Consider the following 25,388-nt stretch of genomic DNA (forward strand, 5'->3'; position numbering starts at 1 on the left):
GAAAATACAAGAGCATGACTTCATTGGAGATACATGCTCCTTAGCTTTCACCTTTCCACTTATCCTCCTTTTGGCATCTTCAGCACACGCTGAAGGAAGGACCTAAGAGATTCAGCTGTCACATAGCTTGAGAAATAAATCAACTCTAATCAAGGACATAGACTAATAGCTTCTCAAAGTTTGTGATGGCCAGGTGAGAAAGCTTACAAAGGGGTTGGTGGGACAACATCAGTGGTGGCACTGGGAGTCATACTCCAACACCAAGAACTCTAAGACATATTACAAATCCATGAACTACGGGGTTCTAAACAAATAACTTCCACACTTCTTTTTTCTTTCTTTTTAATGCCAGGACAATGCAGGACTTCAGTTAGTTCTTAAACAGACCTAAAAAAAGAATCTCGGCCTTCACAGCTAGACTTTCTTGCACTGTGAAAGAATGGAGGACACAAAAGCTAACATTTGCATTGTTTCAATTTGGGAAGAACATGTACTTAAACAAATTTGCCTAAAATGAGTTTTGTTTATTTTTACTATTTATTTTGAACATAGATAATCTGTAGATTTGTATGTTTAAATTTAGCAAATAAGAACCACATATTCAAGCAACTGGAATTAAACCCACTAACAAAGCTTAGAAAGTTCAAAGTGACCAGACTTTAAAAAGAATTCAAGAAAAAATCCACTTAACTAGAAAATACTGCCCACATCCAAAGAATCTTTAGGGAATCTATGCTACTTGAGAAGGCATGACTTCTGGGGGAAAAAAAAAATAAAAAATCTGCAGCCCCTGAGGCCAATACAGTATTTCTGTAACACCTCCTCATATGAGAAAGGAACTGGCCAGAGTATCACTGCACTCTGGCAGGCCATGGTTGCTGTGCAGTTGGCTAGTACTATCAATAGAGTTATGCAATTTCAAGAAGCATTGAAAGCTTCTTTGATAGCTTCACTGAGTTTGCTATAAGTGTCAAATACCTTTGACTTGAGAACTCTAAGATAAAGAACTTAAAGGTACCGTATCTTGACTGAGGACAAGAACCTAGCAGTATATTGTGCAAGCTAAAGTAAATCCCTGAAAAAGCACGAATGCATATTTGCAGGAGACTACTGGATTTAACAGAAAAGAGTAACAATCAAATAACTAAAATTGAAAATTCAGCTCTAGCATTAAATTCTGTAAGTTTCAAGGTTCAAAAAAAAAAACTGTAAGATTTTTTTAGAAGTTTGTCTATGTCTGCAAGTATGACGATACACGTTAGCACGTTGAAAAATATTTATATGCGAATTTGAAGAATGACATTGCTTCCATTTATAAACAACTAATTAAATAAAAATAAAATACAGTTGTATTAAGGACATGAGTTTTCAAAGCAAAGCTTTACTAATAAATTGTTAATATGTAACTCTGAAAAAAACTTTATCAACATTGCTAACTACAAACATTTTTTTCCTTGTCCTTATCCTTGTCAATAATTTGCCATAGGCAGAATAGGGAGGGGGAGAGGAAAAAAAAAAGAAAAGCACCTTTGAGCCGTGTTTTGTATAGCCAAATAAAAACTCCCCCACCCTGTGTATTACTGAAACAGAATACGGTTCACGGTTCAAGAAATTTATTATCTGAGACACATGACTGCGGCTTTAGTGTTTTCTGAAGTAATTCAGACATATTTAGCTCTACCGCTTATCACTCATGTAGTTAGAGGCAACACAATTACAGCAACTCCTCTTTGCCTTTGTCATGACAGTGCTCTAGGGAAGAATCTTGTAATTCCCTGCAGACAGGGAGTGTCAGCATCACAATACTTACAGCTTTCCAGCCTGACAAATAATAACATACTCTTCAGCCAGATTTGACTGCTATCCACATTGCTACTTATATAGTGAAAACTAGCCTATAATACCAACAAAATAAATCACCGTATGATGTTGATATGCAATGATGAACTGTCAACAGAAACACTTTTAGCTTGCAGCTGTAAATAAACAAAAATCCTTACAAATTTAGTTCACATTAAGCTCTGAAAAAAAAGAACATTACAATTAAACTTTAAAAGTATATCATAAGTTGCAATACTCACAGAACATATATATTACCTGTATAAAAGAATAATACCAAGAAAGGGGAAGATGAAATGCCCGAAAAGCTACCGTCTTCAGAGAAAACCGTGCCTCAGTAACAGCTTCTTCTGACATGGCTCCTTCTCTCCCATAACCTCATTCAGTGGATCTATCTTGAAAACATGAGTCCCAGATGGCCTCTGGAACGGGCTGTCAAATGAAGGATACATACTCAATTATGTAATACAAGGCGAAGATGGCTTTCTTCTACAGACTTGAAACCTTTACGTAACAGGTAGCTGACTTGTTTGATTGATGTGTGTGACCAGAGATGAGATCTGCGTTTAATGAGAAGACAGCAAATGTGCTGGCTCAGCTTAGGCCTCGCTCATCTCAACTGCCCTGTGTGGAGACCCGCGTGTGTCTGACAAGAGCCATCGCTCTGCTTTCGCTGTCTGACAGCTCGCTTCTCACATCCGATAAATCACACACAAAACAACTCTGATGTTAAACCTTCAGCCGACGCCCGGCCTCGCAGGGGCTACGGACCCCGCCCCGCCGCAGCCCCCTCCCGGAGCCCCGTGCCGAGCTCTCCCCCGTGTCGGGGACCGAGGGCCAGCGCTGTCCGAGCTCCCGCACCCCTGCGGCTGAGGCAGCCTCGGCTCGGCTCGCCCAGGGGCCGGATCCCACGCCTCGCCGCCCGCCCGCCGCCCCCCGTTAGCTGCCCCCGCCACCCGCCGTTACCTGCCGGGCACCGGGGCGGGCACCGCGGGCAGCAGGCACGGCCCCTCACGGGCGGCTCCGTCCCCGCCCCGGCTGCCGCTAGGAGGCGGGCGGGGATCCGCTTCCGGGCCAGCGAGGAACCGCTGTGGGCTGCCAGGAGGCAGCGGCCGCCTGATGAGGTGAGACGAGGTGAGGCGAGCCGCTCCGTCACCCGCCCGCTGCCGCCATCCTCCCGCGGGGCAGCCCCCGCGGCTGGCGGCCGGGCAAGGCGGGGCGAGACTCTGCGGCCGCCATCTTGGTGTGGGGCGGCGCTCACGTGAGCGGCGCGGAGGCCCCGCGCGGCCATCTTTGTGCGGGGCGCGGCCGGGGGTGCCGCAGGCGCGGCCGGTGAGGGGAGAGAGGGAGGTGTCGCCGCGGGCCGGCTGCGCCCGTCCTCCGCCGGGGCTCCTGGGTGGCAGGGGAGCGGTCCCTGCGCTGTCCTCCTGGGCTGGGCTGGGCTGGGCTCCGTTCTGCCCTCCGCGTGAGCCGCAGGGCTCGCCGCGGCCCGGCTGAGCTGCGGGCTCCGAGCACGGCCGCATCCTGCCGGTGAGGAGGAGGAGGGGGAGGAAGGCGGCCGTGAGGCGGGGGGTGGCAGGAATGGGGCGGCCGCGGTCTGCGGCCGGTCGCAAAGTCCGGGGGGGCTCGGGGCGGCCGGGGCGGGGCAGGGGGCTGCGGGGGCTCGGTCTGTGTGGGTTGGGGGCTGTGGCCGGGGCCTGTCCGGCCCTAAGGGGAGGGTCGAGTCCCTCTCCGGGAACGTCTGCTGAAGCGGCGGCGGTGGCACGGCAGGTAGGAGGAGGTTCCCAGGGGCCGTGGTTTCTCCGCGAAATGCTGGTGCTGCCGTGAGGCTGTCTGCGAGGATCGATCGTCGCGGCCGAGGGATGGAAGAGGGGGAAGAAACCTGGCGTGACGCCCAGGGGAAAATCGCCGTGGGCTTCTCCTTCCTGGCTGCAGGCCTGAGCTAAGGAAGCCTCCTCAGATGCGTAAAGGACAGCTGATGGGTTACAAGGTCAGGCGTAGTGCTGTGGAAGGAAGAAGTGAACAGGCAGGCGCCGTGCCCTAGAGGCAATATAAAATAAACGCTGTCTGACCCAGTAAGCGGACAGGCTGTCAACTCGACCATTTTCTTAAGGTCTGCTTAGGAAGCAATACTTAATAAGAGGGGGAAGATCTAATGGAAGTGGCTTAATAACATTGCTTCTTGCTTGGGTGGATAGTTCTTGTTGCCCAAATGCAAAGACCAAGCAGAAAACGTCTACTGGGTAATAGAGCAAAAAAGAACTTAGTGTGTGAAGTTCAGGTTAGTATTCCCTCTGATTGGACTTATTGGCACAAGAGGACTGTTCTCAAGTTTGGTAATGGTAAATTAGAAATTGATTCACAGACATAGTTATTGTGAAGTGATATTGGCAAAGAATTCTTTAGAAAGTAGCATGTACCTTAGTAATTTGAATACATACGTTAAAGGTGATAGCTTCATTGGACGTGTATAGTTAGCAGTGAGCTCTGCTGTTTTTTACTGAAGTGTGAAAAATGTCTATATGATAATGAATTACTGGAAGCTCCAAAGCTCTTCACGATTTTAAGTAATTAAACAATCAAGTACAAAATTCTATGTCATTATTTTTTATTGTTGTTGAGAAAGAAAACAAATGCGATTGTTTCAGTGCACCACTAGCAAAATAATTGTGAATGCAAATGAGAACGCTGAGCTTAGTGCTCACTGGTTACATATGCTGTTATTCACAGCTGTACAGTCAAAATAATAAAAGCCTATAATGAAGATACAATTACTGCTTCAGGCAACTGTTGTCTTCAGAATAGCTGCTTTATTCTTAAAATCTTCCACCAATGGTCTGGAAGTGAATTCTAGTTTTGTATTTACAAAGGTTAGAATTTACATTGTATTTAACTGGAGTTTTATGTAAGATTAGTTTTATATAAGGTTAGTTTTTTATAATTATTTTTTGATCTCTAAGTAGTTCATTTAGACTTGTTCATAGGGCAAGTATTCAGGTGTGTGGGAGCAACCCTGTAAAACGATCTGATAAAATGTCTCCCTGTTTAAGGACATCAGTGGAATACAGATAGAGGTTTGTTTATTTCAACATCTGTTGAAATGCTAACTGCTATGATTAGGTTGATGGAAACATTAATTTCAGCTTCAATGCCAAAAATTTTGAGAGAATTTAAAATATGTTGTGTTTGTTTTGGAAATATTAAGCTCCCAGTATGAGCCTTGAAAAGCTTTCAAGGTTACTTGAACTCTTAGTGATTGGGATATTTTTGTGTGTATGATGGGCCTTTTGTGGTAGGCACCACATACGTCTTATGATGGTGTGGAAGTCTGATGCATGATGAATGGTGAGCTGGTCATCAAGCTTTAAAATATTGTTCATACTTCTCTGATGGCTCACATGAGCCAGTTTTTTCATAGTGAATGCAAAGTATGAAAGGGGGGAAGATATATTTTTTGTATGTCTCACGCTGCATGTGGTAAACAAAAAACTTCTTCTTTTGATCATTAAATGATTCAGTTGATGGAATGATGCAGTATGATACTGTATGGTGGGACTGAGAAGAGGTGGACTGAAACAAACCTTTCAATAGAATGGTGGAGACCTAGGAATGGACTTCAAAGTTCCCTCCCAAATGTATGGGGAATATTGTAATGAAGTTTATTGCTTCTTATGTGAAGAAGCAACTTTCAGATGAGGTCAACACAACGCAGAATTGGTGGAAAAGCAGGTGTGATGAGATGCATTAGTAGAGGGAAATTGGTAGTCTTCGGATGAATTAAGAAGTGGTGAAATGGAGGGAGGGCAGCGAGCGAGGGAGGGGCTGCCCAGGGATCGCTAGTGCTTTGAGAGATGAAGGATGAATCGTGGGTTGGAATTCAATTGTACAGTTTAAGATTTCAGTGGAAAATTTTACAAAGTAGGTTATAGCAGCCTAGGTATGTTAAGCTACCAAGGCTCTTCCTCTACAGTGACTTACGCAGTTGCTACAGCATGGAAGGCAGGTGCAGGTCGAAGAAGTTTGACAACAGAAGCTGAAAGCCCATTCATTTTGCTGTGCCCATATGATGTCACCTACAGAAGTTGTAACATGCACTAGAGTTCTGCTAGGGACGCTTTCCACATGGAAGGCAGTAGGAAACATGTCTGTAGGGACACGTGTGTCGATGTGCTTTGGTCTTTCAGATGATTATTATTAGAAGAGGGATGCAGATGGAGACTGCACCAAGAAGCAATCTGCAGTGAGCAGAACTCTTGAGTTTGTGTTTGTGTTGGTTTTGCAGTTCCAGTTGTGAGAAATAGCTATTAAAAATCTGGTAGTATGCAGTGAAGTTTATCTTTCGTTCATAGCTTTATATTACTTGGGATAATTCATTCGGAAATTTATTTCCATAAAGTAATTAAGCTTAGAGCTTTCCTAAGCCATTATACCAGTCTTCCTAAAGCATTGGTGTTAAGTCAGCATTAATTCACACTGAGATCTTTTAAGTTAGGTCTTTAATCAAAACTCATTTGTCCATTTTTAATGTTTTATAGATGTCGCAAAATGTGCGAGATGAAGTGTGCGTTTATGTTTCTGTTCTGGAAAGGAGTTTTACAGTTCAAACCAGAATTTCCAATATGACAGAAAGTTTAGGACTTTTTGCCTGAAAAACTGTTATTTTCATACATGAAGTCTTTCAGCAATACTGCAAATAGATACTGAACTGAGGAAATATTTCTCCAGCTGCAGCTTATATTTAAGACTAATGCTTTTTAAAAGTCTTTTCGTTGTTCCAGGAAAGAGGATTTAGACCTCATTATGAAAAAAATCCCAAGTTATTAATTTGCTGTTGTATTTCTAGCCATGTGAGCTTAGATCTCAAGTATTTTATTGTAAAGCTCTTAAAGTGAGATACAAAAAGACTGAAAGATATACATGCATACTTGAGTATGTTATATATTAATTGTATATCTATAAAATATATTTAGTATGTGCATATATGCATATATATACGCATACAATAAATATACAATAATGTTATATCCTATTTTTATAGGAATAATATATGTAATACCATGTTTATACAGGTGCACATGCACACCTTAAAAAGGTGTACACACATGTGCATTTGCATACATGTGCACACATTTAAAAAAATCTCTGATAGTCAAATGGAACTGAAACGACCCTGACAGAGGGTTCTTATTGCAAGACAATAGAAATAAAGACCAGGTTAAAGATAAAGTGTTTACTAGGCAGCATGTAGGAGATGCCTACTAGGCAAGGTTTTGTGCCCCCACTGTATGCCAAAGCCCCAAGTTAATATTCAACATAGGGGTTGCTGATGCTGTGTGATCCATAGGCCCATGAAGAAATGGACATAAAACTGCTAGAGCAAACAAGAGAAGTGGAAAGAGATGTCAGTAACAGTGCCAAAGGCTGCAAGCAGGTTGAGGAAAGTGCATCATTAAGTTAGGCTGGAAGCTCAGTTGCATGTGTTGACAAATGAAAGCTAGATTGGCTAGGTAAGTAAGTGGGCAAAGAAACTTTAAGACTCCTTGGGCTTGAGAGATTGATGTCTCAGTAGTAATTCTTCAGCGACAAAACCGGAGTGAGAGTCAATTGGAGTACCTATGTGAAAGTAATGTTACAAAGTTCTGTTTTTTTTTTTTTTATTTTGCTTTCGTAAAGTATCAACTCTATCTGTGCAGCTGTCAAAATAATAATCACAAAAGGGTTGGATTTAGCATTCCGTGTTTCTAATAAGTCTGTGTCCACATCAGAAACCCTGGATGAACAGAGAGAACTCAAATGAGAGAAACTTGCTGAGTCATCAGTACTACGTGGGAGTTACAAGCTCATTTGCTTTTGATATATAATGTGCTGGTATCTAGAATGATTTTTTTGTAAATAAATAAAACCAAGATAAGGTTCAATTCTCCCATGGCAAGTGAATCACGTGGCTTCAGCACGTTTCACCAGTGTTGCGTAATGACTGTTTCCAGAATGTACAAGCCAAGCTACCACCAGTTCTGGGTAGAGTTTAGAAAACGTATTTTTAGAATTGTTTTATTTTTTACTTTTGGGTGCCATGGTAGAGGCCACGAAGATAAATCAGTCCAACTGGCTTTGCTCCATTCAGGATTCTGTTGTTTGGTGCCCTAAAAGTCAGAAAATAGAGGAATGCATTTTAGATCTCCGCTGTATTTAATTTAAACTATTGGATTCCCTTACCCTTAAGGTATTTATTTCAACTTACTTAAAAATGACACATTCTTGTAAAGGCTATGTATATTTTGTGTAGTGGATATCGACTTCTGCTGCCTACTGCAAGGAATAGGATTTTACTTACTGTTACTTCTGTTGAAAAGCAGCTTCTTGGTCTTGGAAATTCCAGCTGCAGGATCTCGGAAAATACAGCTTCTGAAATGTCATCACTCAGCAGCAACTGCCCCCACTTGGAATCAGTGGGTGAGATAACAAAAGAGGAATTGATACAGAAATCTCATGTAAGTTGTAGCTCCTTCCTTCTAACTAATTAATTGTGATCACTTACTTTAGCTGCATACCTTGTCATGTATCGCTATGCACAAGATGTGTTGAACATAGGATAAAACTTACTGCACTGCAGTAGTAATGTTCAAACAAAGTATTGGAAGAACTATGGGCTTTGAAGCTGAAAACCTCATTTGCCATACTTAATACTTAAGAGTACCTTTCCCAGCAGTGTGTTCCAAAGCAAATGTTACTTTAATATCACTTAAAAGAGATAGCATAACACTAAGCAGAACTTATTTTCAGACTTTGTAATTTTGGCTGTTAGTTGATTAGAATGTGAAAGTAATATACTATGACTGGACTTCAAGTGGAAGCTGTAAAAAAGAAATTTATGCTTAAGATTTTTGTTGGATCACAGTTCACTTTCTGATAGAGGAGTCACAGGTTGAGAACCTGTCCTTATCTGAACTCTTGCTTTCCATCTAGTATTAATAAATGATACAAAAGATTTTTGTAACCCATTTTAGTAGCTGGGATGTGGTGAAAAGTCAACCTTTTTCTGTCCATGGTACTAATTTTTTTTTTTATTTGAAAGTGCAGCAGTTGATTTGCTGCTGAGGAGAATGCCATTCTCCTAGTGTTGTATCTTCTTTTGTAAATCTTTGCAGGTAGTGATGATTTTATGGAGCATGCAGTTGTTAGAGATCCTATTGTTTTCATTTCTCTTTGTTAGATTGGTAGACAAGACTAGTTTTGAAGTTTTTGATGGTAATGTGACATAAAACAGCTTCAGATTTTTTTTCTTTTAAGAATCTCAGAGATCTTAGATCTTACTAGAAAAAAATACACAAAGCTTAAAATCATGTGAAATGAAACAAAAATTGAGTTAGTATCAACACATTCATTTTTGTCTTAAATTTTTCAGTTGATAGTTGTTTTTTACAGTATTTTTTCTCATTTTTTCTTGAGGTTGTGGTTTACTGATGAAAGTAAGTGAAATAATCCTTTGCCTGTGCATTTAATTTAACAGGGCACTTGTCAGGACTGTAAAGTTAGAGGACCCAACCTTTGGGCGTGCTTAGAGGTAAGTTGTTCTGCTGAAGTCCTGTTTTAGTAAACTGCGAATAGAAGTTGGAAGTAATTTATTTGTTGTTGTTGTTGAAAGAAACAACTATAATTATGTTCTTTTTAAATAATAACTTACAATTAATTTGAAGTAAAACCTCTCATGCAATTTTTTATTTCTAAAATGTTTTATCTTCTATCAGGTACATATTTCTTGTAATTTAAGAATATTATGTTTAAAATGAGTTCTTTGGATAATAAGCTGACATGTTAAGGGTTCTTGTTTTACAGCTTCTAAGAATTTTTTAATCTTTTTCCTAGGTCTGTAGATTTTAAGATAATGTATCATTCCTGAATTAAGTTACTTCTTTTAAGCCTGCTTTAAAATTTGTAGTATAAACATCTAGCAGTAAATGGTGACTTCTTAAGAGTATAATAATATATACTTTTTTTTTATTATTTGTAGGCAAAATAACTAAAAAAAAAAATTGAAACATTATTCAAACTTTGGAGTTTTGTAGTCTTTACCCTGTGTACAGTTCATTCTTAAAAGTGTAATTGCCTTAGTCTTCTTGCTGTCTACAAAGAAAAAATGTATTAAAAAAAAAAAGAAAATACTACTACTTCAGATTGATCTATGATACCAACAGGGAAGTATGCAGCAGATTATTTTTTAAAATGTCTTGAATTTTTTAAACATAGAGCTCTTTTCAAAGGTTGAGATTCTGCTCTATAGGCTTGGCTTTGTTTCTTGGCAGAATAAATTTAAGTCCTATCAGGAGGATCTCTAGGCTGAGATGCAAATTTGTAGGTGTGTGTATGAGTACTTTCAAAAATCTGCATTGCTGATTTCCTTTAAAGTGCATTATTGTAACAGTTAAGAGATTATTTTGATCCCATTATCAATAAAAGATAAGGGGGAAACAGCTGTTGTTTAATGTCTTTTTCTGAGGTTGCTTGAAGTTTAATTAAATGTAAAAACTCTTTGGGGAATAACAAGAGAAGTAGGAAGAGGTGTTGAGGCATGCATGAACCTGGCAGGTGGAGAAGCGCTGTGGAGCTTAAAGCTTTTTTATTATTATTTTTATTTTTATTTCTCACTTCGAACTCTTGGACTGTTTTTGAAAAACTTAATTTCATACAACATTTTCCATAGGAGAGTTTTCTAATTACAGTAGGACACTTAAAGTGTCATGCTGTGCTACATCTCCTCTTGGATGAATTGGCATCTTGCCTTCACCTTTTGTGCATAGAAAAACAGCCAGCACATGGTGAGATCCCAGCATGTTAACTATCTGTAACTTAACCAATATCTGTGATTATTTAATATAGAAAATCGACTCTGTGTCCAGCTGCAACTGTAAATTAACATGCTTAGTGTTATACAGATAACATGCTGTACCTCCTTACAGGATTGTCTTGGCTCATGCAAATGAGGAATTACTGAAAATTGCTTGAAGATTGGCAGCTGCAAGATTGCATACTCAACTCAGCCAAATATGTTTTGTAATTAGCACGATTAAAATCAGCAATTACTTTGCATCTTTTAATTAAAATTTAGTAAGTTATTAACCATATAGTGCTGGAAAGCTTTATTTAAAGGTTAAAAAAAATACTGAAGTAATACTATAAGCAAGAGGCATAGTAGATAGGGACATGAAGCATGACACATTTATTCAAAAATGCCTTTAAGTCTTTCATAATTTGGTATTTTAGACACTGAGCTAACTTCATGGTTTCTGCCACAATCTCTACCAAATCACGAGTTGTAAATATATATATATAGAGAGAGAGAGAGACTTGAATCTGAACAAAAATGTCAAAAAAAGACCCGAAACACCTGTATATTCCAGGAGTACTGTCTAACACTGTCTACCGGTGAAAGGAGTTGAGTTAAATCTTGCAGCATTCTTACTTTGCTTTAGGTGATATTTAACACTTACTGTGCATGTCTCTTGGTTTGTGTAGGAACCTGCAAGTTTGAAATATAAGTGAATTTAAAAGGGGCTGGCAGTATGTTCCTGTTCTGTAAACCTGTTTGACACCATGTTTTAATTCTGTATGCTTCTTCATGTCTTGCTCAACAGAACAGATGTACATATGTTGGCTGCGGTGAATCCCATGTCGATCACAGTACAATCCATTCCCAGGTATGTATATTTGCTAGTAATACAGCAGTTAGAAACAGTGAAGTAGAACTACAGAACTCTTTGATTCTGTGTAGCAAAGCCAATAATCTGTTAGTATATCTATTTGGCAGTTTGGTTCTTTGTTTTAGTTTTTCTCGTACAGAAGCAAGTCTTACTGGCTTAGGGACATGTAAGTTTAGAGTCTTTGTGCAGTTGCATAATTATTTATGTAATTCTGACACCAGTGCTTCTTAAAGGACCATGGTGAAAATTAAAGAAAAATAATAATAATAAAAATGATTTTCAAGATCCATAGACAAGACTGTACTTAGGTTGAAGTACAGCATAAAAGTTTAATTTGGGATTATGGCTGCCTAATGGGTAAGAGGAGGAAAGTTGTATTAAAGAAGATGGAGAGTAGAAGATAGGAATTAAAAATTGTAAATTACCAGAAACAGGTGCTTTGTTTCTGTATTATGGTTACTGTTCTGGTGGCTGCAGATAAAAGCCCTGTAAGCCAAGGTAAATGTATCCTTTCATGCCAAGTCTTGATTTTGAATTCAGCTTGGGAGGAGCAATGGCATGCGTGCACTGTATTCACCAGCACACCAAGTTCTGTCAAGGGTGGTCAGCTTGAGTGCATCTGTTTGGATCTTAAATTTACTGTCTCTTCAATGCACACACATGTACAACTGGAACAGTTGCCAAAATGACAGAAATAAGCTGCATCATTCTTTCTTAACAAATATTTTCAGAATCACCGGCTTTCTGATGAAATTCTTGCCACTAATTTATAATTAATTGGAATAAGAAAAAATCCAATAGAAATTTCATAGAAAATATATTGAAGACTCCACACTGAGCTATTTTTGGTCCTTAAAAATAATAATAATTTAAAAAAAAACAAAACAAAACAAAAAAAAAGAAAAAAAAAAAAGAAAACCAAAGTAAACAATCCTCACCCCCAGCTGGTGAACGTTAATGAACAAATAGGACATAATATAGTTCTACAAGGAATTCACTTTGCATTTTACCACCACTCCTAAAGCAGGGCCTAGTGCATATTTATATAAATCAATATTGAATTAATATAAATCTATATAAATGTGCATTTTTAACTAGCTATTTAAGCTTATTCATGGTTCTAAAGCCTTTACAGTAGTTATATAAAGGGGCCACTTGTAGTGCAATTGGGTAACAGATGGTCCCTGAATTTCTTGCCTATAATTTTACACCTTCTGGCTTTCTATTGTAGCTTATCCCTGTTTCACATGCTGTTTTAGCAATGTTAAATAATTACAAGGTAACAAACAGAAAGGGAATAGATGGCTTTACTTGATGGCAGTGACATCCTTGTCTTGATTTTTCTCATTGATTTAATTTTAATTTTTGGCCCTCTTTAAGCCCTCTTCAGGATACAAGCTTTCCTAATTTGCTATCTCAAGTATTTAGTGGTTACCTTTATTTGATCTTTGTGCGTTTGTTTTTTTCTTATGTGATAATCCTTAACTGATTAGAATGACAGAGACAAGGTTGATGGGAATCATTTGAGTTCTCACAAGTTTCCATCAGCAAGGCTTCCTATACTGCAAATAATTGTGTTCATTGTCTCCACTTTGTGAAAATTATTAAACCCTGGAGACTTCTAAATGCTTGTGCAACAGAAGCTGCAAAATCAAGCATATTCTTATGTTTAAAATATTCTAGGATACTTACTTACTGTGATGTTTCTGATAAGTTTTGATGGTGGGAGGGCTTCTTAATGAAACTACAGCCCACACTTTGTATTAAAAGCATTATTCTTTTACAAGACCTTATTAAATGAGGGAACTTGGAACTCAGACATCCTGCAGCAGTATTATTTTCCCAATTTCTAGCAAATCTCTCATCTATAAAGATGTCCAGTGCTACCGTGTAAGGAAGAGATACAGGAAAGTGTGGTGAAAATATCTCGAGTTTAATAGCAGCTGTTTGCATGATCTTACAGTAAGAAAAGAGGTCAACAAAAGAAAGGTGAAGGTTAGAAACATAAAATATGCTCCATCTGTCAAATTTTTATGTTGCTGCATAATGTGAAGCTGTCAACGAGAGAACTAATTGAGTCTAGAATGAATGTTTGCTTTGGTATGAGCAGCTCTTATAACTGACCTAAGAATCTTGTATTATCTTCTATTTGATTGTTCAATGGCCAGCAACGTGAAATTCGTACAGCAAACTGGTAGAATGAAACACTGTCCTTACTGTATAGGAGGAGGCTGCCATTGTGACTAACAGCAGATACTGAAGGTAGCTTTATTGTGAATTTTAACTTTCCACCACAATGTCAGTTGTGGTTTAACCCTGAAGGCAGCTCAGCACAACACAACCACTTGCTCACCCCCCACTCTCCCAGTAGGATGGGGGAGAAGAATCAGGTCAGGGGGAGTAAAAGCTTGTGGGTTGAGATAAGGACAGTTTAATGGGACAGAAAAGGGAAATAAATTAATGTGTACAAAACAAGTTGATGTACAACGCAGCCGCTTGATACCTGCTGACTGATGCCCAACCCATCCCTGAGCAGTAGTCTGCCCCCTACCTTGGCCAGCCACCCCATATTAATTACTTGGTATGACATCACATGGCGTGGGACATCCCTGTGGCCAGTTTGAGTCAGCTCTTCTGGTTCTGTCCCCTCCCACCTCCTGGTGCACCCTTAGCCTCCTCACTGGTAGGGTGGTGTGAGAAGCTGAAAAGTCCATGGCTCAGTGTAAGCACTGCTCTGCAACAATTAAAACGTCAGCGTGTTTTTGATGTTATTCTCATCCTAAATCCAAAACAGCACCATACCACTAGGAGGAAAATTAGCTTTTTCCTAGCTAAAACCATGACAGTGTCTTTTTATTTTTATAACACAAGTATGTCAGATATGACGGTGGCTTAAATTTTGATTGTATGTTGTTGCTAGTGTGACTTATACTAAAAATGTGTTGTGCGGTTTACACTAAAATTTCACTAACCAAATTGTTGTTTTTAAATATTTTAATGTATGTATTTATTTCATTGTTGAAAGATCCAACATTTTAATACTCCTGTTCTACCTTGCATGTGCCAGTATTTAATTATTCTGTGCTTCTGAATCATAATCTTGTTTTTTATCATCCTTTAGGAGACAAAACACTGTCTAACTGTCAACCTTACTACACTCCGTGTTTGGTGTTACGCCTGTAGTAAGGAAGTATTTCTGGATAGAAAATTAGGATCTCATTCTCCACTACCAAATGCGAGACTGTCTCAACAAACACAAGAAAATAGCATACAGGTATTTTTTAACCCAATGAAGCACAGCTGTAGCTTTGCAATAAACTTTGTCTTCTAATAATTGAGGCATTGACTTTTCCTTTTTCTTGTGAATGTTGTTTCTACTCACTTTTCTGTTTTTATACAATTTCTTTGAAGAGACAGTGCCCATCTTGTATGTTCAATCTCTTTACTCCATGCTAAGAATGTTGTTTTCATCCTAGTGTCTAATTGTTTGTTAATCAGCAGTAATCTGTAAGATACAGAAATTGTACAGGGTTAAATTTAAGGCTAGAAAATGGGGGATAGTTCACCTGTGCTACCTGTTCTGTGAGCTCTTGAAAATCTTTTAAAAGCATAAATGTTCAGTACAATGCATGTAACTGGAAAAAAAGGCATTAATTCTTACCTGTTTAATGTACTTACATAAAACTGACAGGTAACTCAGTTAAAATTGACACAAGTACCAGTGCAGCATTTCTAATAATGTTGTCCTTGGGGAACAGAGCTATAGGAAAGATGATGCACAGGTTGTGTACGTTTTTAATTTATTTTTGAAAATTGAAGTTGTACAGAAAGATGAACAGTTTTTTTTTTCAATACACACCAGCACCTCAATTAGAATAGTACAATTGGATTATTTTTTCTAGTGTCTGTTAACCAGAAGTTCTGTTGACTTGATGTAAAGCTCGGTTCAGACTTCTGAGCTTGTTTTCTATTACAATTAACCTGTTTTAATCTTCCAGAGAAATGAGTATAACATACAGAAAAATCAGAAGAACTTAAAAAGTCTGTTTCATGTTTTGTGTGGAATTCTTGTTTCTGTGCTCGCAAAAAGAGCTTGTCAAAGAGTGTTTGCCTAATACATGTGTTCTTTTTCTTTATTTGTACATTTTGTTTCAGCAACTTCATTTGTCTTCATTAAATGTAGTGAGCCATCTGGTGGCATATCAAAACCACACATAGTAACTTTTATGTGATGACTGCTGTGTTAGCATTTCAGTGCTGGCTAACTGATTATTATCCAAATGAATGAAATGCTTTGTTTTGCATTGCTTTGTTTTGATTCTTCATTTCTTGTCATAAAATCATATCAGTGTTGTCACTGGTAATCTAAAAACATGGGCGTGTTTTTTCTGGGTAAACTTTTATCAGGGTGGCTGTGGAATCTGGATATTCTCACTTTAAATGAGATTTCAAAATGCAGTGAGATTTCAAAACGCATTTGCATCATCTGTAGTTCCCAATTGGTGAAAATATGCTTAAGAAGAAAAATGATAAATAGAAGTAAATACATGTTTTTTTTCTCCTTAAAAGGATTTTAAAATACCCAGTATTCCCACACTGAAGACTCCATTAGCAGCTGTATTTGATGACCTAGATATAGAAGTGGAAGAAGATGAGTTAAAGACTAGAGGTAATAAAATCAAAATCTAGCACTTTAATGCCCTTTATCGCATGTGTCCAGCTATATATTAGTTCTAATTAGAACTGTTTCCTGTTCTGCTCCAACTAAGATCTTTATTTTCAGTTTCACCTTAAATGCAGCAATCTTTACCTATCTTCAGAGCAGAGGCTGTGGTGATATATGTAATATACCTGTGAAAGTAGCAACAAAAATAAGAAAGAATGTTGGAGTAATGTTTAATGTAGCTGGTGTTTTAGACACTCTGGTAAGAGTAGTTTTTTATTAAATCTGTTCTAATATTTTCTCCTGTCTAACCTAAAAGGTTCTTGGTTTGAATGCTTTTCTGCAATTCGGCTAACTTTTTTCTGAGCCTGTAGCTTACAGGTTTGTTTTTTTGTTGTTAGTTCTTTTTTCTCCTCAGTAATTTCATGCACTGCTAAACCTGCAGATATAAAAGGTTACACCACCACTAACATACAGCTAGTGGAAAGATAAAAATCAGCGTGGGTGAAACTCCAAAAAGAGAAGCTTTAGTGTTTAATTTTCCTAAGAGAACATCTTGATTATCTCTTAGAAACCTCAGACTGGTATTAATCATTTCCGAAAGGATATATGTATTTGTTAGAAAGGAAAATTATTTCTAACTGCCATTTTCTAAGGAATTTTAGACCAGCAGACCGTTAAAGTTTTATTTTTGACATGCCAATGCATATGTGAAGGCAGTTTGTTTTCTGTCAGTGAAGTTATTCTAATTTATGGATCTTATTTCTCCTTTACTCATCTGCTACCAGTGTTCTCACCCCTAAGTCTCCTGGCATTGGCCAAAAAACCTGTTTCGCCCCTTCTGTTGTCTGGCACAGTCTTTATAGATATATCACCACCACACTGATTTGTCATCTGCCCTTAAATCATTAAATCATGTGTTTTATTCCCAGTTAGTTTTTCCTACCAAAATGTATTATTTGTGTTTCTTATTGTCCTATAAATATTTTTGGAAAAGTAAATTTTATGGAAGTAATATAAAAGTAGAACTTCTATGTTGGGCTGCTGTTGTGTGGGCTGCTGCAGGGAAAGGTGACTCCAGCCCAGACAGACCCAACACAATGTTATAGTTCCCAGTAGTATTGATGTGACCATGTTCATACGTTTCTCAAACGTGAAACTCTTCAGCTCTGTTTAAATTTCGTTCTCAAATTTAAAAGTCTTTTTAAATGTATTTATTGAATCAATCACTGGAATATATCTTAATGAGGAAAGAAGTCCCTTCAAAAAATTTATTTGCAACACTCCAGGCTGGAAAACAGACTTGCGGAATATCCGTTATATTTTTCAGGTCTAACAGGATTGAAAAATATTGGTAACACTTGTTACATGAATGCAGCTTTACAAGCTCTTTCCAACTGGTAAGGAAAGTGGATGTAAATAATATTTTATATTTGCTTGCACATGTATTTTTTCCTCAAGATTGACTTAAAGACCTTGGGCTGGACTACAGTGGAAGACAACATGTATTTGTTAATTCTCAATCTTGCATGCTACAAGCAATTGTGTCACTGATAGAAAAGAACAGTGTTATGGTATACAGGCTAGGCAGTTTTTACCCTGTTTTCAATTCCTTACTGTCCTAAATGAGAATATATGCAGCTCTAGAAATTAGAAGAAAATCTAACAAAAGCTATAAATTTGTTTCCTTCTATAGAAGAAATCCAAGGAAACACATCTCATTTTACGATTAGGGTTTATTATTATGTTAATATCAAAAGGTCCAATTTGTTGGTTACAAACAACATGTCTGGGACATCCAATGAGAAATCATCTTAGGAATGGCTAGAACACAGTCTTCTCATCCTATTGGGATACCAGTTGATAAAAGAAATCTACAAATGCTGAAGAGAGAAACACTAACCAACTCTGAAGTTTCTTGCACTAGGAATGGTTAGGCTGGTAAAAATACTGGTACAGTGCCTCATCCCTGAAGGTGTTTTACATCAGGTTAGATGGGGTTTGGGGCAGACAGGTCTAGCAGGAGGGGTTCCCGCCCTTGGCAGGGCTTGAAAACAAATGAAAAGTCCCTTTCAACCCAAAGCATTCTGTGATCCTACAATATTTAACTACAAACCGCGTGGCAATACTGGGTGTTAGAGAAAAGATTTAAGATGTTATTTGTGGACTAGGCCTATGGTGATGGTTGCTGTAGTGGTATACATGTATGTCTTCTATGACTAGTAACAGTTACTTTGTATTTGAATACCATTGGACAATTCTGGTGCTCTTAATAAATGTCAGAATACATTGGAATAGCAATGTTGCTGTGCTGCTGAAGTTGTCCTGTTAGGAAGTGCTTGGCTAAACATTTTAAGAATGTAGGAAATGGAATTGTTCAATTACATAATAGTGTTATTCTTTTTTAATGACCTTGTATGAAATGTGGAGTTACTTTTTGTATTTTAACAACATGACAAAAATATTTCCTTCTTTTTAATCAGCCCACCTTTGACACACTTTTTTCTTGACTGTGGGGGCCTAGTCCGAACAGATAAGAAACCAGCAATTTGTAAAAGTTACCTCAAGCTTATGACGGAGCTCTGGCACAAAAGCAGGTATTGTATCATTTTGGTGACTATAACTATAAATACGTTCTGGAGTCATAAATGATGGATTAGTCTATCCATAGTGTCTAATTATTTTTTTTGGTGTGTGTGTGTGTGGGGGGGTGGTTATCACAGAATTGCTTTCCTAAAACAAGAAAGTCTAACTTGCAGGATGTTTACTTTCCTTACAGCTATCTCTTTTCAATATCTACTAATGATAGGCCAAAAAAACCCGATGTTATTCACAGTAACAAAGATCTGGCAAGAAAGTTGATAAACACTGTAGAAAGTAGCATTGAGCTTTTAAAAGTAAGTTTGTATCTGTCAGAAATACATCTAGAATGTTTCATGTAGTTGTTTCAAAACATCTAGAATGTCCTTTATCCCGTATCTTGAATCTACATCAATGATTTTTCAGTTGCTTTTATTTCCTGCCATAGAATTTCTATCTCTAAGATGATATTTCAAGATATACATAAACTGTTAAAGAAATAGTAACCATGCATAGTACCAGGAATATGTCTGATTCATCATCTGATTATATATAGTACACTAGAAATGTAGTGTACAAGGTCTGATATAGTCTTTATTTCTGTCAGATCACATTTTGTTTTGGATAGGTAAATGAATACCAGCATATCTTTGCTTAATATTAATATTATTGGTTAGATGTGTTGTAGGTCAGTTGCAGGTAAAGTTATGATTCCAGTAAATAGGGAAAATTTCACTTAAATGCATACTGTTTTATTTAACATGTTTTATGTATTTGAAACTTTTTTTTTTAGGCCAGGTTCTGTTGTTCCAACTGGTTTATTTCAAGGAATTAAAAGTGTTAATCCAACTTTTCGAGGCTACTCTCAACAGGTAAAACTTCCTCATGTGTTTTAAATCTGCCAAAGTCATAAGGTTATATTTTTTGAATTGAGAGTTTAAAATATCATACTTCCTATATTATTTAAAGCAAATTAAAAACAAACTTCCATTTATATGCTTCAAATATCAGTAATCTGAAACAGAAACATCAACATTTAAGTCAGCTTTTAAATTTGTATTGAATTATTTAAAGGCTCTTGAATTTTGAGAATAAATTCTTTTTTTCAGTGTTCAAAAATGATTAATGTGCACGTTACTTTTTTTTTTTTTTTTTTTTTTTTTTTTTAAGTTCACAGGCTTTGTGAACTTAAATTACCAATTTTCATTTGGTAGCCTTAAAAAACACGGTTATTTCATAACCATCGTTGTGGGAACTGTATGTTGGTAACCTCTTAAGTAGTCACGTATTATTATGTAGTAAAAGCATTTTTCAGATGATTGTCCGGACAGTTTCATGCTGCACTGATACAGTTTGCAGTACTTTAATCCAAAAGCTTTTAATAGAGGAGAAACGTAACCCCTGTAATTAGAAAAGCCTGCTAAAAATATTCATTGGATTTCAGGAGCCTGCTCTTACTCAAAGGAATTTTGCTTTACTGTGTTTGATATTTGTGGAACAGAGGTTTAAAACGCATTCTGATGTTCAACTGCTGCACGTGGCTTTAAAGTAAATGTTTAAAGAGTAATCTCTTAGTTAAAATCTTTTTAAATTTATTAAGAGTTGCATGAATTTCTGGAAAGGTAGAAAATCATCAGTCCTGATAACTTAAAGGGATCTATATGGAAGCTTGGTTCTTGCAGCTTTGAACACTGAGGAGAATATCTTTCCATGCATAGTAACACTTAATGAGACATTTCTAGGTTCTGTGTCGCTCATGCTGTAGTTTTATTTTTAGTAGGTTTCATGGCAACAATTAAAACAAGGCAGGTCTTACATGACCAGCACTATCCTGTTGCACAGCCTCACAAGTTGGACAGCCACATCCAATCTTCTGGAGGGAAGAAGGAATTATTTTGCTAAAGGAAAAATGTGTATCATTTAATCTGTATCTAAAGCTTTTAGTCTCCTTTTCTAATAGAAAGGATTACCAGAAGTAGGTATACTAGGTTTTTCTTCATTACCCAAAATCAAATCTAACAGCTGTAATTTTTAAAAACTAACAAAATATGCTTTATACCAAAACTCTGTGAAAAGAATGTTTTCTGGTCCATGCACTAAGCCGGTGCATGGATTTTAATATTGGGTGGCTTTTAAAATAATATTTCTAAATGTGGTCTAGACTTGTGGTAATATTTGACAGCTTCATGTGGAAACACTGATAGTTTTTGACTTTCCAGACTTGAGAATTAAAATTAGTATCTTGTTGACGGTTTGATGCAATTGGAAAGATGTGCTATAGACCATAATACATTTTAATAAAGTACTTCTGTGCCCAATGAAAGTAAAGCTCTAATTGCTTTACTGAAGGTGCTGCATAAGGTTTTAAAAAACTGTCCTAAAATGTTGCATTGCCAGTAAAGCTGGAGGCTGACCACACTGCTGGTAGTTGAGTTACATTCATCATATATGCAATCCACAATCCAATATTTTTGTTAAAGTTGTTGAAATAAGCTTTCTGGGAATTGAAGCGTTTTGAAGGCATTTACTTGTATGATAAGATTCCTTGTGATGTGCAAGAAATGGATGCAAGAAACAAATATGTGATCTGGAAATCAAATTTCTTTTGGACTTTAGACCTAGATAGAGGAATTTACTTTATTCTTTTTTTTTTTTTTTTTTTTTAGGCCAGCTTTCAGTTATGTTCTAGTTATCATATCCTGTCCTGATACAACTTTAATATTTTCTAAACATAATGGAATAATATTGTAAACCTTGTTTAAAATCCTAGGATGCACAAGAATTTTTGCGTTGTCTGATGGATTTGCTTCATGAAGAACTTAAAGAACCTGTTGTAGAATTGGAAGATGCACAGCCTATGAGTGTTGAAGAGAGTATGGAAGTAGACAACAGCCAGTCAGATGTAGCCTTTCAGTCTTGTGAATCCTGTGGTAATCCTGATAAAACAGAAAACGAGGCTATTTTCAAACCTGTTCTAGAGGATCCTGCAGAGACAACCATGTTAATACAGGATGATGAGAACAACTCAATCACATCCAAAGACTGGCAGAAAGAAAAAATACCAAGCAACAAGCTTAACCGAGCAAGTTCTATGGAAGACTTGGAAAAAGACATAAACACTGCTTCAGAAACAACTGAATTCTTAAATAATCCAGGAACTGTCAAAGTACAGATACATAGCAGATTCTCAGGTAATACGGTACTAATGTGCAATTGATATACTCAGATGGTTAGGTGAAATACTGGTGCAGATGGAAATGAGTTGTAGAACACAATAGGGAGGTATAGGTCAAGCAGGGTGACTGGATCTATTTGTAAACATTGCGCTTTCTTAATTTATTTTTTTTTCAGTTTAAGTGCTCTGAATCCAGTATGAATTCCCCTGGAAAGCTAAAAATATGTACTTGGTAAGGTTTTAGAACAAAAGAGTGGATTTTTTTTTTTTTGGTTTTGCTTTTAACTTAAACGCTTGAATTAAAATCATCTTTCATTCCTAAATGTCCAGTGACTTGACAGTATAGTTAGATAAATTACATACCCATTGTGTCAGTTCATTCTGCAGTAACTTTTTTTTTGCCAGAATTTGTGAAATAATGCAAATCTTAATTGCAGAGTACATCAATGATGTCCACATGAATGACGTATCTGGAGTCCAAACCCCATCATCAAATGAAGGGACGAACACCCGCTTATCGAACATTCCTCCAAAATTATGCTCGTCATGCGCTTCATTGACACCAGTCCACAAAAAAGGTCTGTGTCCTCTTTTTTTTTTTTTCCTCCCTCCTGGCACTGAATTTGTCCATTTTACAGTTTTCATTTTGCTGTCTGTTGTACCTTTACAGCTGACTTCCAGACTTGGACGATTTACTCTGATTTCACACTAGCATAGCAATGCATTGTTGTTGTTTGTAGAGGTAGTGGGGTTGTGTTTTTTCTCCTTTCCGTAGTGGAGAGAGGAAGCGTTATATAAGCTTGACATATAATAAGACTCCTTTTACTTCTGTAAAATTTTGATAGTTTCTTTATTTGGAAACACTAATGATAATTGTCTCTGCTTTGGGATGATGGAATAATAATGCTTCTAGACAAGTTTATCAATTGCAGTGGTTTGGAGAGAGCAAAGTATAGGAGATGTCAATATCCGCAGAAGGAAATAAAAACTAATACTTTTCAGAGAAGATGCAGTGGTTCTTCAGAAGTTTCATTAGTTCAACCTTTTTCTAAGACTTAAGGATCCATATGTACACATACTTGTACATGTTGCTTTCCAGTTGCTACTGTTTCTGTAGCGTAGCGTATTTGTTTTGGCAGCATTAGTGCAGCTCTAGAACACAAGGCACAGCATATGAATTTTTGGCTTTATTCATCTAACAGTAGAGCATTTTAATAAAAGTTCTGAAACATTTTTTAAGGTTAACATTAAAAAGCAAGCAAACAACAACTTCAATAGTGTGATCCTCTTTCATTCAACCAACTGTCCAGGATAAATACTGAAAGTGTTCTCTTTTATCCTTTTAATGTTTTAGCATTGATGTTGAATGATCATAATTTGGTGGATTTGAATCGATTCCCATCATCTCCATGGTCCATTTGTTCAGCAGTTATGAGACTGCCTCTATAGCATTGTCTCCAGTTTTGGTTTCCCTAGGTTCTGGGTGATACTAAGTGGAGGAAGGCTTTGATGCGGAAGGCCGAGAGCTCGGGGTTTGTTCATCCTGGAGAAGGAAAGGCTAAAGTGGAGCTGCTGTTGTCATTGGCATTTAATAGGGTGGTTGTAGAGAAGGTAGAGACAGACTGCTCTTGAGGCTGTGCAGCAAATGGAAATGGATGCAAGTTGCAGAAAGGAATTGAGTATTGAGGGAAATTCTGTATTGAGGTTCTACATGTATGCAGTAGAACTGGCTATGTGAGTAATGGAGAAGCCATTTTACTATGAAGGTGGTGAGGCACTGGAGCAGGTTGCCCAGAGAAGTTGTGGATGCCCTATCCCTGGAGGTGTTGAAGGCCAGGTTGGAATGGGCTATGAGCAACCATGGCAGGAGGGTTGAAACAAGATGGTGTTTGACGTTCCTTTCAGTCCAAACCATTTTATGATTCTTAGCGCTTGAGTAATTTACAAGGATTGCCTGGTAGAAGCAGTAATCTGTTCCTGTGAATAATAATAAATATTTAGTAAACAGAAATGGGGCCCTGGCCCATAATCTACTCCTAACTATGTTATCTCTAATTGTATTATTCAAAGTCAAAGGAAAGCAGAATCCACTGTATCTTACATTAATTTCAGCGTTGTATGTCTGTCCTCTTACAGTTTCAACTGTGTCATCACCAAAAAGGAAGAAGCGCAAGAAGTACAGGAGTGTTATCTCTGATATATTCGATGGGACTATAATAAGCTCAGTACAGTGTTTGACTTGTGATAGGGTAAGTAAGGAGGGGAAGTTCTATTCTTTAATTTTTTTCCAGTACAAATAGCTATAGCTTTATAGACATAGTCGTTTTATAGTAATTTTATTCTCTTTAGGCAGACTTTGTCAGAAGGGAAGGCTGTTCCATTCTTATTTTCTTAAATCCTATTGGCTTCTACTACCAGCACCTTGTGTTTAGTCTAACATTCTTTCACTGAGCTGGAAACTTCCTCAGAGCTAAAAATAATACTTTGAGAATTGGTTTACAACAAGGATGGAGGAAGAAATTTGAGCAACTTAATTTAGGTTGATTAGTTTCTGGAATGTTCTCTATATCTTAATGCATACCTGCTATTGTGGTAAGTTCACAAGTACAAAATGTTACGTAGAAAAGTAAAAGACAGTAGTCCAATCATATTGCTTTAACTGTCCCATCTGGTAGATTGAGCTTAAGAAAATTGATGTCTGACAAAATCCACAAAAAGATATTTACAAGTGATCTAAATCGCTTACTGCTTTCTGAAGTTGTCTTCTACTGCAAGATGTATATTATAAGAACATTGGCTCATAAAATTATTTGGAAGAGCAGAAAAAAAAATATTTATATATTAGTAGTGGTCTACTCTACATATATATATATATATATATATATATACATACATATTATATAATGTTAACATATATATATATATGTTAACATGAAAAAGCAAGGAAACAACAACTTCTATACACATATACGTGTGTGTGTGTATATATATGTATGTATGTATGTATATGTAGAGTAGACCACTTTAGTTTCAAAGCAGTAGTACCAAATATTGGGTATCCAAACCTGTGCACTGAGACAAGTTTCCTGGGCACTAGAACCAGGCTCCTCAGTGCGGTGGGCAGTGGTCACAGCTCTAAGCCTGACAGAGCTTAAGAAGCATTTGGACAGTGCTCTCAGAAATGTGGTTTCATTTTTTTGGGGTGGTCCATGTAAACTGAGTTGCTATTGTGGTTCCCATCTAACTCGAGATACCTGATGATTCTATGAACATTTGGTTTAAACCTCACTCTGGTGTAACTGAATGTCCTTACAGCTTCCCTTGTTTTAGTTCTAATAATACCAAGACTCTGGGGTGATCTGGTGAGCAAATTCGACATGAACTGCATATATTTTTAACGCTTTCTTGGTATTTTAACTCTGTGACTATGTGA

General features: G+C 37.5%; 2 protein-coding genes across 8 annotated transcripts in view; one reads left to right on the forward strand and one right to left on the reverse strand.

Annotated features, from left to right (window-relative positions):
- The window catches only part of MIGA1 (mitoguardin 1), a 40,919-nt gene extending 37,981 nt beyond the window's left edge, over nucleotides 1-2,938 (reverse strand). For both annotated transcript variants that reach the window (XM_082765990.1, XM_082765989.1), the window contains exons 1-2: nucleotides 2,806-2,938; nucleotides 2,098-2,271 (exon numbers count right to left, since the gene is read on the reverse strand). In XM_082765990.1, the coding sequence (XP_082622116.1) occupies nucleotides 2,098-2,196 (99 nt within the window). In that variant the 5' untranslated portion in view covers nucleotides 2,197-2,271; nucleotides 2,806-2,938. The remainder of the gene's footprint in view (nucleotides 1-2,097; nucleotides 2,272-2,805) is intronic.
- Nucleotides 2,939-2,940: 2 nt separating this feature from the next.
- The window catches only part of USP33 (ubiquitin specific peptidase 33), a 37,305-nt gene continuing 14,857 nt past the window's right edge, over nucleotides 2,941-25,388 (forward strand). For 2 of the 6 annotated variants that reach the window (XM_082765983.1, XM_082765985.1), the window contains exons 1-13: nucleotides 3,106-3,369; nucleotides 3,610-3,829; nucleotides 8,193-8,330; nucleotides 9,350-9,403; nucleotides 11,472-11,534; nucleotides 14,659-14,811; nucleotides 16,107-16,206; nucleotides 17,531-17,600; nucleotides 18,684-18,797; nucleotides 19,574-19,652; nucleotides 21,551-21,971; nucleotides 22,393-22,533; nucleotides 24,092-24,204. In XM_082765983.1, the coding sequence (XP_082622109.1) occupies nucleotides 3,800-3,829; nucleotides 8,193-8,330; nucleotides 9,350-9,403; nucleotides 11,472-11,534; nucleotides 14,659-14,811; nucleotides 16,107-16,206; nucleotides 17,531-17,600; nucleotides 18,684-18,797; nucleotides 19,574-19,652; nucleotides 21,551-21,971; nucleotides 22,393-22,533; nucleotides 24,092-24,204 (1,476 nt within the window). In that variant the 5' untranslated portion in view covers nucleotides 3,106-3,369; nucleotides 3,610-3,799. Of the gene's footprint in view, nucleotides 2,964-3,105; nucleotides 3,370-3,609; nucleotides 3,830-8,192; nucleotides 8,331-9,349; nucleotides 9,404-11,471; nucleotides 11,535-14,658; nucleotides 14,812-16,106; nucleotides 16,207-17,530; nucleotides 17,601-18,683; nucleotides 18,798-19,573; nucleotides 19,653-21,550; nucleotides 21,972-22,392; nucleotides 22,534-24,091; nucleotides 24,205-25,388 lie in introns of those variants that run through there. The other 4 variants (XM_082765984.1, XM_082765988.1, XM_082765987.1 and 1 more) reach the window with 4 other exon arrangements.

This window comes from Aythya marila, assembly GCF_965140915.1.
Source record: "Aythya marila genome assembly, chromosome: 8".
NCBI classification, from domain to species: domain Eukaryota; kingdom Metazoa; phylum Chordata; class Aves; order Anseriformes; family Anatidae; genus Aythya; species Aythya marila.